General features: G+C 36.7%; 1 protein-coding gene across 1 annotated transcript in view; it reads left to right on the forward strand.

Moving 5' to 3' along the window:
• Positions 1 to 645: 645 nt before the first annotated feature.
• Snoo (Sno oncogene) overlaps positions 646 to 14,339 on the forward strand; it is a 144,397-nt gene continuing 130,703 nt past the window's right edge. Inside the window, exon 1 of the mRNA XM_081736921.1 lies at positions 646 to 2,083. Coding sequence (XP_081593047.1) covers positions 1,145 to 2,083 — 939 coding nt within the window. The 5' untranslated portion in view covers positions 646 to 1,144. The remainder of the gene's footprint in view (positions 2,084 to 14,339) is intronic.

The raw sequence follows: 14,339 nt of genomic DNA on the forward strand, positions 1-14,339 counted from the left end.
CGAATTTTCATGCTACATCAATCATTTCCCTGTTAGCCGCCAAACCATTTTTCGGCATATTTTGTACCCCACTATTTGTACATCAGAAGTATGCACATGGCGGCCAACGTGTTACAAGTATAGTTTTATTGAGGAAGTGTACAAATGTACGTTGAGTTAGGAAGTTTTGAGGAGTCGAAACTCGATGGATCACCCTGTGATTGCGCCCGTGCAACAATAATTCTCTTCTCCAGTGTTAAAATGGGCCCAAGTCACAAGTAAGAAATACAAAAGATCAAACTTCTAACGAATAATAATAATAATAATAATAATAATAATAATAATAATAATAATAATAATAATAATAATAATAATAATAATGCAAGAAATGATTTCATATAAACATCACAGAAAAGTCTTGTACGAAAGTCGACACAATCACCAGCTATCTTTATCTTTGTATGGTAAAGAAGTGTTGCTATACTATTTTCCTTTTTCAGGAAATTTCTCTTTCCCGACGATTCGAGCTAATAAGTTGTTTGCTTGTAGGGAAACACTGGGTCTCCCCCACCACTCATGGTCGCCTTTCCTCCCTTTACACCAGTCGCGTACTTCTGAACGCCTAGCCGGCTATTTTGACTGGAAGCTGGGTCACATGACGGTCTGCAGACTGCGTTAGGGAGGGAAAAGGAACAGCCGCAGCGGTAGGGGTATCTCTGCCTTGTATCCTTTAGTACTTGCCACACCATTGCGCTCTTGCTTTTCGGTTACTAATGTGAGTTAACCATTGTTTGTGTTTATATTGATCGACATATGTGTCCCAAATATATGCACATCATTTGTGTGCAAGGTATGAGTGCCAATACTGCAGTGTAATGAGAAGTATGACGCCAGACAAGCCGGTGCATGGGGAGGTAAGCGTATTGATGGAATAGCGTGATATTTTCCCTGGTACGCAAGGCCGTTTCGGCAAGCAGTGAAGCAGCGGGCAGATGTGTTCCGACCAGATTGGAGTGTAGAGTGTGTTAGCGTGTGATCGCGAGTGACTGTGTTCCTTTTTATCAATGGCCCAAGCTTAAGGGAAAAAATCCTTGTTCTTTTTTTAATCCACACATATTGGTTAAGAGTTGTGTTTTGTGATGTAGATGAAGAAAAGTGTGTGATCATGGAAACTATCCCATCGTCGCAACCTTACAGCCCTCATTTAAAGAACGTTCTAAAAAGGTACCGGCAAACTGCAGTAAATAGTTTATCGGGCCCGAGCACAGTGTTGGGTGCTGAGGATTCTCCTATGAAATCTGTTGTTGACATGGATGAACGTAAACAAATTGTTGTTGTTAAAAAGGAATCTGTTTCTTCCCCGGAGGAAGAAACTAATAAGGATAGTGCAAAGTTAGAGTACGATCCCTTTCTTACCCCGCCACCTTTTCCTATACAATCCCTTCCAATTTTAACCACGCCGGACCAGTCTCGTAGCGAACGAACAGAGACTATACTCGAAGGCGAAACAATTTCGTGTTTCATTGTTGGTGGCGAAAAGCGATTATGCTTACCACAGATCCTAAACAGTGTGTTGAGGGATTTTAGCTTAGGCCAGATCAACCAAGTGTGTGATGAACTGCAAATATTTTGCTCCCGGTGCAACCCCGAGCAGCTAAATGTTCTTAAGGTGACAGGCATATTGCCCACCACGGCGCCGTCGTGTGGACTTATCACAAAGACAGACGCCGAGCGATTATGCAGTGCGCTATTGGATCATCACCCTCCCAGACTTCTCCCCGAACACCAAAGGTTGTTTTCTTTTAAAGTGTATCATGAATGTTTCGGGAAATGTAGAGGGCTGTGCCGCCCAGATATGTACACTTACCCTAATGCCCGGTGTATCGAATGTGTGCAGTGCCACGGCGTTTTTTCTCCACAGAAATTTGTGTGCCATGCTCACAAACCCTTGGAAAATCGTACCTGCCATTGGGGATTCGATTCTAATAATTGGCGCGCCTATTTACATGTTTCCAAGGACCAAGAAGATTACGAAAAATGTGCGAAAATACTGGACCGACTTCAAGAATGCCGAGAGCAACAATTCTCTAATAAGAGGAAACAGGTAAGAATTAATGTTTTTGTTTTTCCATTTATTTTTTGTTCAAGAAGAAACTCCCGAAAAGTTCAGATGTGTTTTCTTTTAAAAGTGTATAATGCTTGCTCGTAAACCGAATGGTAACATGGCTTGTTCTTGGTAAGTGTGATCCCGAGTTCGATTCCCGGTGGGATAGAATTTTCGGTGTTTTGAAAAATCACAATGATTTTTTACTAATACACAATAACACATTGAGCAAGGCTATGTGATAATGTGTAAAAACACTATAATTTATATTAGTATACAATTTATTAAAAGAGCATGTGTTTCTTGAACCTATGTGAGGGGCAGCTTTCCCCTACACTCCTTAAATTACACCCCTGAATGGATTAAGAGAGACTCCGGTTTAGATTATATCGATGGGAATCGACGTGCTAACAATCCATTGCACAGCACGAAAGCTGTCTGGGCGAGCAGTAGTCGTTCATGGAATACCGTATAAATTTTCAACACCAGCAAAAACTAAAGCGCAGTTTTAGTTTTGTTTCCCTTCTTTTGCCAGTGTTAGTAGTACGCTATCGACCATGAACATGTCAGTTGATTATGATTAGGTCAAGGTTCTTTTGTCTCCTCTCGTGTTTGCTTGTGTTATTTATTAATTATACTTTCCTCCTTTTATCACTTATCTGTTAATTTTATTGAATTGACAACTTTTTATACAAATAATCTTGATTGGTTGTGCATAAGTGTGTGGCTTCGAGAAAAAAAAATTAACAGAATTCAAACTATTGCGTACATAAAACAATGAGAATGGACGTTATTCAGACTGCACTCCCAATTACGCAGTATTAAATTTGTATAGTTGTAAGTGTAATTGAAACCCATTGTATTTTCATTATTGCATTTAAGGTGAATGATACATCTTTAGATGTGTTATGCATTACGAATGGCATTGTTATGTATTGTCTACTGATGTATCATACCGCAGAGTACTTTCCTATTACGTAATGTGTCTGGAAATCCTCATAACTGTGGTTCTAATGTTCCAAGGGAATAAGGTAGAACCACCATACTTTGTAAATTAAACGGTATACTCTCCACAATGGTGGTATTGGAATTATAAAAATCGGATTGTCGATTCCCAGTGAAGATTAATCTGCATTAGTCTTGTACGAATAAGACAAATTTTGTTATCTATCACGATCATCACAAAAATGTAAACCTGGCTTACTCAAGTCAAGTTGCTTATATTGAGTACAAACATTTCTTATAAATATATTTTGTTAGACTTATATGGCGATTTCATTGGGTTAAACCTTTAGTTATGGTGCAAAGCAATAACAGTATGAAACGCTGTGTGTGTCCGATGTCAGGATCACCTGTTATTTGAAATTCCAGACTGACAGTACCTACAATTTTTATTTTTATTTATTTATTTCGCTGATGTTGATTAGTTTCCTCACCTAATCTGTTAATTTTGTTCTATATGCGTATTGACATGTCGATGATGATAATTCAGCTTCGTGTTTATCCTAATCTGATGATAAAGTTTTAATGGTATTTATTGTTTCATTTGTGTAATGTTGGAGGAAATTCTGCGTGAAGAATCGAGGCAATATGTTCAAGTCGAATTTCAAATTACAGTGGACACTGTGTATGAGATTAGGACATTATCATGAGTAGTTTATAACTTATTTTGTATTGCCTTCCTTGTGATCCATCATTATGAAAGGATTTTTAGTTTTACTAAATGAAACAAAATGATAATTCAGATAACAAAACATTTTGGGGAGAGAATGAGGTGGAGAATCCTAATAATTGTGAGAATTTTCTGGTTGTAGAATAGCCGACTGTATATCAGTAAAAATACGTGTACGAATTGCGGAGTCTGCAGTGTTAAACTGTAAAAGCGAGGACTCTAATTGTCTCTCTGTGTTATACCACGATAGGAGATAATTTTCTTTCTGTGTTATACCACAATTCATTTTCTGTTTTTCATATTAATTAATAGTTAACATGTGTCCATATTGTTTGATTGATATGTGTCCATATTGATATACACCTATTGCAGCAGATAAGACACTTAAAATTGAATCCAGAATGTGTTTTACAGGTCTCGGTAAATAATAACTTGTTTATATATATATAATACTGCATCATTTGATTGACTAGTGTATTTTTTCAGTTCGGCAGATTCTGCTGCTCTATTAACATTTTTGTTCTTGTAAACTGTGTCTCATGAGTTACAAGTCCAAAAGGAACAGATTACTTACTCCTTTTTAACATAGCGCAATATGTTCACACGACCATATCAGTGCCTTAAACAGAGAAGTTAATTTTTTTTAATAATAAAATATAAATAAGTAAATAAAACTGGGACCAAAACTAACGATTTAGAATTGTATGAGGTAAGAAACTGAATATGTAATCCAGAGATTTGGGTAAGGCTTAAATATACACATACAAGGCAGACTCAAATTTTAAACACTTATATGAGTCATATGATAAATTTTACCTTGTTACAATAATATTTTTCCTCCGCAGTTTGTGCTTAGAATAATACGCAATTTATCTGGATAAACCAAGGGAATAACTCTAAAAGATGTCTTTAATCGAATTTATCTTACATAAATACACTAATTAATCAAATACATTCTTCTGCATAAAATAACAAGAATCCATGTACAGAGCACATCAAAATATTTTATACACTTCAATGTGTCTTTCGAAGTATTTTTCATGTGCTTAATTACAGTATTCGCTTTTATGCAGGTTAACTAATGATTTGTTACAATTTTTGTAGAAGCAGAGCAAGTAAAATTGAAAAAAAAAAAATGTTGAAGAGAGTTTTTGGTGCAGGATTCATCTACTGATAACATAGCAGATTGTAGTCGATTTAAATTTCCTGCAAGGTCGCACTATAATGTTTATTTTTGCCTCTATTACTAATTCGCTGTCGAATATGATGCGTTATTTTTAGTACACTAAAGACATATTGAATTAACAAAAATTTTAAGAATGATCTAAGAAAAAATGGATCAAAAAATTGCGCTTTTGGCCAAGAATTTTAGGAATGATCCCCAAAACATGCATAAAAAGATTCCGATCTTGACCAATAATTAATTTTTGGATCAGGGATCACAAAATTTTGAAGCGGGCCCTAGAATAAACGCATCATACTGAGTTAAGTGATAATGTGAGTTTGGCTACACTATATGTAATTCTCCAGATATAAACCCTACAAGATAAGATAATTTTTGCCTGAAATATATTGGATTTTTTGATCCAAAAAAAAAAAAAAAGTAAGTAAGTAATTATACACATGGAGAAAGATAGTTGAGGAATGGTTACTTTGAGTTACTTTTTCAAAATGTAATCAAGTGGATTGACCACGGACAGGACTATTAAAAAGAACGGAAAAAATGTTAGCTGGATTGTTTACAAATCTAATCAATTTTCTGAGTTTGAAATAGTTTGTAAATTAAGGGGCCAGGGAGTTATTGTCCAAGATTTTCATGTTTCTAAATTCATAACATAGAAATTATAAATTCTAGATAGATTTAATATGTTAAACAATAGTATTGATATTGCCAGAAGAGTATTTTCCCAAGGAATCTTGCAATACGTTCCTGAAAATGTTTGGAAAAAGCTTGTTTGTATATATAACGAGACATATATATATAAAGGAAATGAGACGTATATCAATTGATAAAGCTTGTTGTTGAACTGAATTAAATTGTATGCCTGAATGTGAAACATCGTGAATGGTTTTCAAAGAAATGAAAATATTAATAATAATAAACTGAAAATTGGTACTGAACGAGAAAACTAAACCTGTTATGATGAAACTGTTACTGAAGTATACCCTAATAAAACTTTTCATTTAGACACTAGCAAAGTGATAATATAAAGTTAAGCTCAAATTATGATTAACTTTTAAGTCGTAATTTTGTTTAAATCTAATATTGCCTGCTGGGAAGTATTTCGAGGAAAGACGCATACTGCACCAATCAACAAGAAAAGATCACTCAATTAGCAGGTTTAACTGCACTAAGGAAGAAGTTGGACTATATGGTTCAAAGACTTGGACATTACGGAAGTTAGAGAAGAAACATTTAAAGAGTTTCGAAATGTAATGTTGGAGGAAGATGTTTTAAAACGGATAGGAGAGAAAAGAACGCTTTTAGCCAGCCGATTCGATTGGACATATCGTCTTGCGAAGAAATTATCTTCTTCATACCGCCATGAAAGGAAGGCAAGGAACAAGAAGGAGAACACAAATGATCGATAATTTGAAGAATAGATGAAAATATTGGGAGTTAAAAGATGAAGCTGAAGATCGAGAAACGTTTCCAGGCTCAAACCCAAAATAATAATAATAATAATGTCTAAAAATGATATACGGTATATCAATCGATAGATCAAAATGGTGCTTGAGAGTAAGTTCTTTCTCATAGTTTTGAAAAAAAAAAACCTAATTTTTGTTACGCCAAAAAGTTTGACGTTCGTTCGTTACCAATAATAATAGATTTTATTCTGCTAGAACAAACTATTTATTTACTGAATACATAAATACGTTGACTGGCATGTATTATATGTTGTTTGTCTTCTAGTGGTCACACGCAGCCGCGGATCCAGGATATGATAAGGGGAGGGGCTAAACCATAGTTTGCCGCTTTATCCAGTGTAAAGAGGGCAGGATTAAAGCCCATTTTATCCAGTGTATACCTGAGCGTCAAGAGGGGGGGGGGCTGTAGCCCCTAGAGCTCTCCCCTTGGATCCGTGCTTGGTCACACGCAGAACTGTAAGAGTGATGTGTATACTACTTGTAAACTAACACATGGGGAGCACTGAAGGGATTGTGAACAATACGCTTGTTATGGATTATCTAAAGTCCATTCCATAGCCCATTGCGTGCAACTCTGGTGGTAGATTACCCAGGAAGTATCTTAGAACATCCGTACGCATATTTATCTTTCATTTGATAATGGCCTATTATAACAAATATGAACTATGAGTTAAAAAATGTGTAGGATTCTCAGACAACACAGAGACGTCAAGGGACGTAAGTCCCAACGTATCGGGATGTCCGTGGGACGTCCTTTTATTTACCAGTGGAGATCCAGATGTCCACTAATTTCCCTGAAACAAGACTTCCTGTAAGACGTTTCTGGTCTCTTTGGGAGATAACCATAAGAGGATATTTGAACATCCAAATATTGTCCCATGACAAAATATCCAGTAATAATTTTAGAAGATTTTTCCCGGGGGAGGACTTTCAGTAAATGGCGTTGAAAGTAATACTGCAGGAATACTGATATCCCATGTCGAGGACGATCGAAGATATGCCCCGAAGATAATTTCTTAGTTCTAGGACGAAATTATCCCCATGAGGCACCCCTAAAGTCATCAGTGGGCTCATCTCATTGCAATCTAAGAGAAATTCCATAGTTACAGTACTTCCATTATCTTTAACATTTTATACTGAGATGCTGAATGTCCCGGGACAGGTATGAGACATATGGGGCGTTTACACTTAGTCGATTTGCGTTCGATTCAGTTGAATTGACGTCACTTTCAACTTAATCGACCGTGTAAACAGTACTTCAACTTAATCGCTTGTTGATCGAAAGCGACTAATCGATTAGCAACTGAATTGAAAGACGTTCTATTTTCTGTGGTCGATTCTACTTTCTTCCGCTATAACACCGCAAATTGTACCAATTACTTTTTGCTTGGACATCTTTAAAACTGCCAGTCGATTTCGAATCGACCAGAGGAGAGCGAGTCGACAAGCAGCATTCAATTTCGGTTGAAACAATTGAACACATCCATCGATCTGATTCGGCCTAGTTGCTTCGATTTAGTCGCAAATGCAGCGAGTCGATTTAGCCGTGCGACTAAATCGACCAAGTGTAAACGCCCCATTACAAAGACGTCCAAAGCACGTCCCGTGGACATGTACTATGTGGATCATTACCATAGAAACAATACCTCGCCAGTGGAGCCGGGATTGTTATTACCCATCTCCCTAAAAATCTTAGTGGCCTACGCAAAAATCTGTTTTCCATAACCTTTCCAACTAGAACGCGTACAGTCATGGATATTTTCCGTCCAAGCGACGTATCCCACTAATTTCAGACGCCTCGATTTTATTATCCGTATAATGTACGGTAACAAGTACGTGTTTCTCAATTCTCAATTGTGTAAGCTTCTTTCTCAGAAGCTTTTTATTAAGGAAGAAAAAAAAACGTTTCTTCGTTGATCCGAATTGCTGGCAAAAGAAGATGACTCAATAGTGTGAACTTACATTGCCAGTCGTCAATTACATCATAATTTACAGCACATGATTAGAAATGAATGAACGATGTGTGAGGGCTAACAACTCCTGTTAGACTGTTGCATCGATATTGGTGAATTTTGGTACATGAGTGAACCTTGGTCTCACTTGGGTTTTTAGCACATTTTCGGCAAGGAGGACGAGAAGGGATGAGGGGTGATATGTAAAAATAATCGAAAACAACCGATATTAGTGACCAATCGATAGTTTTTGGGCTGCTGAGATGAATAGTGACACATCGGATGCCGTTTATATTCAAATTCATCCTCATCGATATGGCTGGTGAGAAGGGGGAGGGATGTAAAAATAACATAAAACGACTGATGTTTACACAATCCAATTGTCGCTGATATGAATAATGACACTCGCAAGAACGCAAATTTCAGCATGGAGATAAAAAAAAAAAAAAAAATGTTCAAAATCGACGTCACGTTTTGTTTTCCATAAACCAATTCTCGTGCGAAGAACGAGCATTTCAGATAATACTTTTGTTTTATACGTGCTGAAAAATAGATTATTATTGTTATTATTACAAGAAATTCGAACAATTTGAAAACATTAGTTAAGGTCTTTTTTAAAATTAAAAGTTAAGCGTTTATGATACTCAGCGATATTATGTACTGTTCCCTTGTTAGTGCTATACAAAAGCCTTGATAGTGTATGTGTTGATATCAGTTTCAACTTAAAATATAGTGTGTTATTTAGCTTGTTGGCCACGAATTGCATATTTTTTTATGACTATAAAAATTAAATTTTTGTCAATTTCCTCGAGAATTGCTCATGAGGATTTACCCTCACGTGTGTTATTTTATTCATTTCATTGAAATCTATGGACTGATATATAGGCATATGTGTTTCAACTTTTGACTTTATTTCTCAGGTGTACGCTAATACAGTCGTAGAAATTTCACTCTGTATAATACTGAAATACGATTGATTATTATTCTCTGTGCTGTAACTAAAATCAATAGTTTGATTGGATTTCGTTGACATGAAGGACAATATTACGTAGTATACACAGATAGACACATCATCAAGTGTACTTACTTCATGCTTCATCTCGTTTACGCATTGAATTGTTTACTACAATCCTTTGACCTTGAATTGCGTACAGTTATTTCTCAGAAAACGAGAGATAATTTTGTTGTTCAATAGCAAGATCTCACCTGAGTGCGTTTAAAAAGGAAAAAAAAAAGATACATATATCAATTGCATTTTTTTGTGATCTGTTGTTTTTGGCGACATTTGTTTGTTACCTTGAAAAATTGCGTTGTTTGCAAATTTCTACGTTTCTCATGAAAGTTTTCCACTGAGTGTGGAGTTAGTTTTTTTTATTTTTCTTTTCTTTCTTTCTTTCTCTCTCTCTTTGTGTGTGTGTGTGTGAATTCGAATGTTGTTAGTAACGTTTTACAAAGTTTGATTCTTGAACATCACAACCAGGGCCAGATCCAGGGTTTTCTGACACGGGGGGGGGGGGCGCACCAATAACTTATCACATTGAAATTTTTCAAAGTGACATGTGACAGTATTCTTTACCTCTGATAACGCTGATGCGTAGAACGGGCGGGAAGTATTTTTAAAAGATGATTGTAAGTGGAATGCAGGAAAATATGTTCTTTTCTTCTCGTGGCTCTGTTTTCTTCCCTATTTTAGAAATGTTATATTGTTTTGCGTGGTGAATCCTTTTCCTTCAACCTTCACAAAATCGACTTTTGCTTTTGCGAAGCTTTTCTTTCTTCTAAGCCCCAAACGGAAACATGATGGAAGCAAGTTTCGGAAAGTGTTGCTATTTTCATAGCTAGCTTCTTATTTTAGATAACGTATACTTACAATAAAGGGAGGTGCACGTGCACTGATGCACCCCCGTAAATCCGACCCTGATCACAACATATGACCTCTAGTAAATTCTGATAACAAGATGAAAATTGAACAATGTTTATGAATACTGGAGCTTTAGAAAATTGTAATATACTGCTATATCTTCTCTCTATTCTTAATAATAATAATTTGAACTTATCAAGTGATTTTTCAAAATTTTATTACGAAATTTTTGATTCAAGCTTTATAGTGAAGAGTGACAAGTCAAATGTGATTAAAGAGTGCCAGTAAATTTTAATAAATGTAAGAAAGTATCTTTGAATTCTCTTCCCAGCACAGACCTGACTACTCTGAATATTATGAGTGCATGTATTTCACAGATGTTGTATCAATCCAATCGTCGCCAACAATTGAAATCCATCGTAATTTACAGTAATTTTATTTGTTACTGACTTGTATTTTATTGACTTATTGACTTATTGACTTGTGTTGAGTGAACAAATTGGTACATTTTCCTATCTCGCAAGTTCTGCAGATAGCAGAAAATATTCAAATTGTATTGACGATGTGGTGAAATAAGGTTGTATCAGGAAAATAGATAGATAATTTTGTAGGGAGTACTGTTGTAGCTGTAAAAAATGAAGTTAAGTCCAAGAATTCTGGACTAAGGTATTTCGTATCAGGCTCCGGCTGAAATATTCAAGTGTTGGAATCGAATCTTTCTTTTGCAGAAACGTCGACATCACACAGATATTTTAATCAAATTTCGTTTGTAGATACATTTTGTTGGAAGATATAGTTACCGGCAAAATAATATAGCTTTCTTGGTCCATACATTTCTTCCTTAAGTTGAGCATTTACAAAGAATCACGTTTAATCTATCAAAGATTTTTTTTTCTATTTTTGTATTATGAATTATTATTGTCAGCCTTTTTAGTTGGTCGGCAGCGTATAAGGATTTTCTGACCGAAAGCACCAGTTGCGGCAAACTGGAATTTAAGTAGTAGAATTTGTATTTCATGTATGCAAGAACTATCTCCTAATTTGGCTTCATTTTTCGAGCAGTCAGTTATATGCTTCAATTAATATACTCCGATATTAAGCACTTTGACTTTTTTTTTGGTGTCAACAATGTTGTTCTAAGTTCTCTTCCTTGTTTGGGATAAATTATTTAATCCACGAGAACGGTCTTTGTTTTAGTATCTCGTCTAGGTATTGTAATCGAATTCGTCCCATCGTTCCTTCTTACTTTTCATTCAAATATGTTGAACATAATCCATTCCCAATACTGCAATAGATGAGCGATCATAGAGTTTCTATTTAGGGTACATTTTGTGTATGTAGGGTAGCATTCTGTGCTTACATTACATTCCAACAGCTTCCAAGTTTTACCTTCGCGATGAAGCATTTCAGCACTTCTCGTCGAAAAGTGCGTTGGAAGTTAGTAACCCTTGTCTTTCATGATGTCGCACCTCTTGCATTTCTTTCGGCCAAGGTAGTCGCGTTCCTAAGTACGAAAATGTGAGAAAATATCTAGATGCCCTGGACTTGGTCGTTCCGTAAAAGCCCAACAGCGGTGTCCATTCCCTTCAAGTGCTTGGGCACATTCCCCCAAATTTACCATCATCCCCCGTGGAAAATAAAGTAAAGGAGACAGGAGATAGTTATGACAAAACCAAGTTAACTCTTTTTATAGGCACCAAATCGGACGTTTTTCCATTTCTAAAAGCATCATTGCGGCAAAATGAAAGTCCAATTGTGCCATTTTCCAAGAAATAATCCCCCCCCCCCAAAAAAAATCTTATGGGCGCAAGCTGCACCGTAAATGTAAAACCCTATCGTGGACACCACTGAAGCCCAGCGTATACATGTGGCCAATTTTCGGAGGGAATTGTGCTCCTTATCTGTAAATGTGACTTATTTTCTGTTCATTTTATTTTAACCTACCAGTGAACTTATTTTTCTGTCATTGTATTGGTGCCAAAACTCGTAAGGCGTGACTCTTGGTGTGAATTGACCTCGAGCTTGATGATTGAGCGTGAGCCCGAATTCGAGTGAATGCGATTCTCATTGCGAATAGCAAACTCAAGCCAATGAGATTAAGATAGCGCTAGGGAGCCCGAGCAAGCGCGAATCTGAGCTAACGTGAGCCATAATAAAATTATCGATAGTGAGCATAGTGAACCTGAGGCCTGATTGCAATATGGCCGACAACTCACACCACAAGAAGCAAGAAAACGAACGCGATTTCCTTATGTTACCAAAGCAGAGATCTCGATTTGCTTTTAGAACATTGACAAGCAACAGAGATAAAGAGATAGGTTACATCTGCAATACTGCATTTACAGACGAGGTGTATAGTTCTTCACACATTATTCCAAATTAACCGGATAATCAAATTATAGTGTATGGGAGCAAATAGATTTTACTCTATTTGGTTCGTTTCCTATAACTGTTTATGCTACGACAATTTAGAAATGTAGTGCCCTAGAATCCTAGTAATGTGCTGTAATCGGTCTCTGCATAAAATATCATTACCAAGCAACATTCATTACAGAAAAAGACTGGCTTCAAAAAACATTCCTTGTGTCAGCATTGTGTATTCGTTGTTTTCTGTCACTGCTTCCGGCCAAATACTTTCGACCTTGGACAGAACGAAACAGTTGACCTTGACTATGCGGCAGACAGTTTCGTGAAAAAGAAGTGAGAAGGAGATACGGATTAGAATTAGGAAGAAAGAAAAAAAAAACTTTTGGTGATGATAATAAAACGTCACAATAGAAGGTTTCTTTTCCACACTTATGTGATTTTTCATGGATAGGTAATTCAGCATGAGAAGTGGGAATTTCTAACTTCCTAACTAATAAGTTAAAACAAAAAATATATGTGTTTTGTAGTAGTGGTGGTAGTATGTATAACTTATTCGCAGCTTTTTTCGTTCTCTGTTTTAACCTAGCATCAGAATGCGAACACGGTAGTAACGTAGATACGATAAGCTAGTTTTAATTCAAGGTCGAAAAAGGCAATGAGGAAGAAGATGATAAATGATCAAGATAGTTTGTTACGAGTTGTTAAGCCCTGTGAGGAAGGGGGAAAAAAGTATACTATAGCTATGCCGAATATATGTGGTTCTGTCTGAAGCAAAGTGTTTTTGTGTGTGTGACCTTTGTGGAGTAAAGGACACTTTTGTCGCAGGTTTACAGTTATCAAAAAAAGAAAGAAAGAAAGTATTACGAAATATCTGATTGTACAGTCATGGACAAAAGACCTTATTTTTGCTAAAGGTTAGCTAAAGAAATGAAATGAATTCTTTGTGTTTTACGTCCCACGGTTATGCCGGTTAGACTAAAGGAGACGGTGATTATGAGAAATGAATGAAATGGTGGAATGAAGAAAGTGGGAGGAAACGGGAGAACCCCGAGAAAACCCACGCACACGGTGTTTGTCCACCACAAAGTTCACTTGGCGGGGGCTGGGATCGAACCCGGGACCCCAAGCACCAGAGGTGAACGCTCTGCCACTGAGCCACCGCGGCCCCGGTTAGCTAAAGAGTATACTCTTATACTGTAAGCATATTCTTTTTCTGAAAAGGAGATAAGTCTTTTAAGTTACCGAAACTAGGATCTATACTAGGGATGGGCAAAACCGTTTTTTTATAAAAACCGGAAACCGGTTTCTAGAAAAAACGAAATTTCTGTTTTCTCCAAAACCGGTTCGGTTTTTCACCGAAACCGTTTTCGGTTTTCTCCAGAAATCGGTTCGTTTTCCCACCGAAACCGGTTTCGGTTTTCTTCCAAACCGGTTCGGTTTTCTTCCAAACCGGTTCGGTTTTCACTGAAATTGGTTTCGATGAAAACTTTTGGAAAGCACATAAAACTATTTATGTGGAAAGGAAACGGTTTCTGGAGAACAACGAAACTATTCTGGTCAGAAATAGAACACATTTTGGAAAAACGGGAAGCGATTTCGAAGAAAACCGAAACTGAATCCGGTGAAAAACCGAACCGGTTTTTCTAAAAACCGAAAAACCGGTTTTTGTGCCCACCACTAGTCTATACTAAACTCTCTCTCATGAAGCCCTAAAGGGACTAGCCAACCAGTGAGTAGTTTTAAGTTCGAGGATGG

This window comes from Thermobia domestica, chromosome 13 (assembly GCF_964235325.1).
Source record: "Thermobia domestica chromosome 13, izTheDome1.hap1.1, whole genome shotgun sequence".
Classification (NCBI taxonomy): Eukaryota; Metazoa; Arthropoda; class Insecta; order Zygentoma; family Lepismatidae; genus Thermobia; species Thermobia domestica.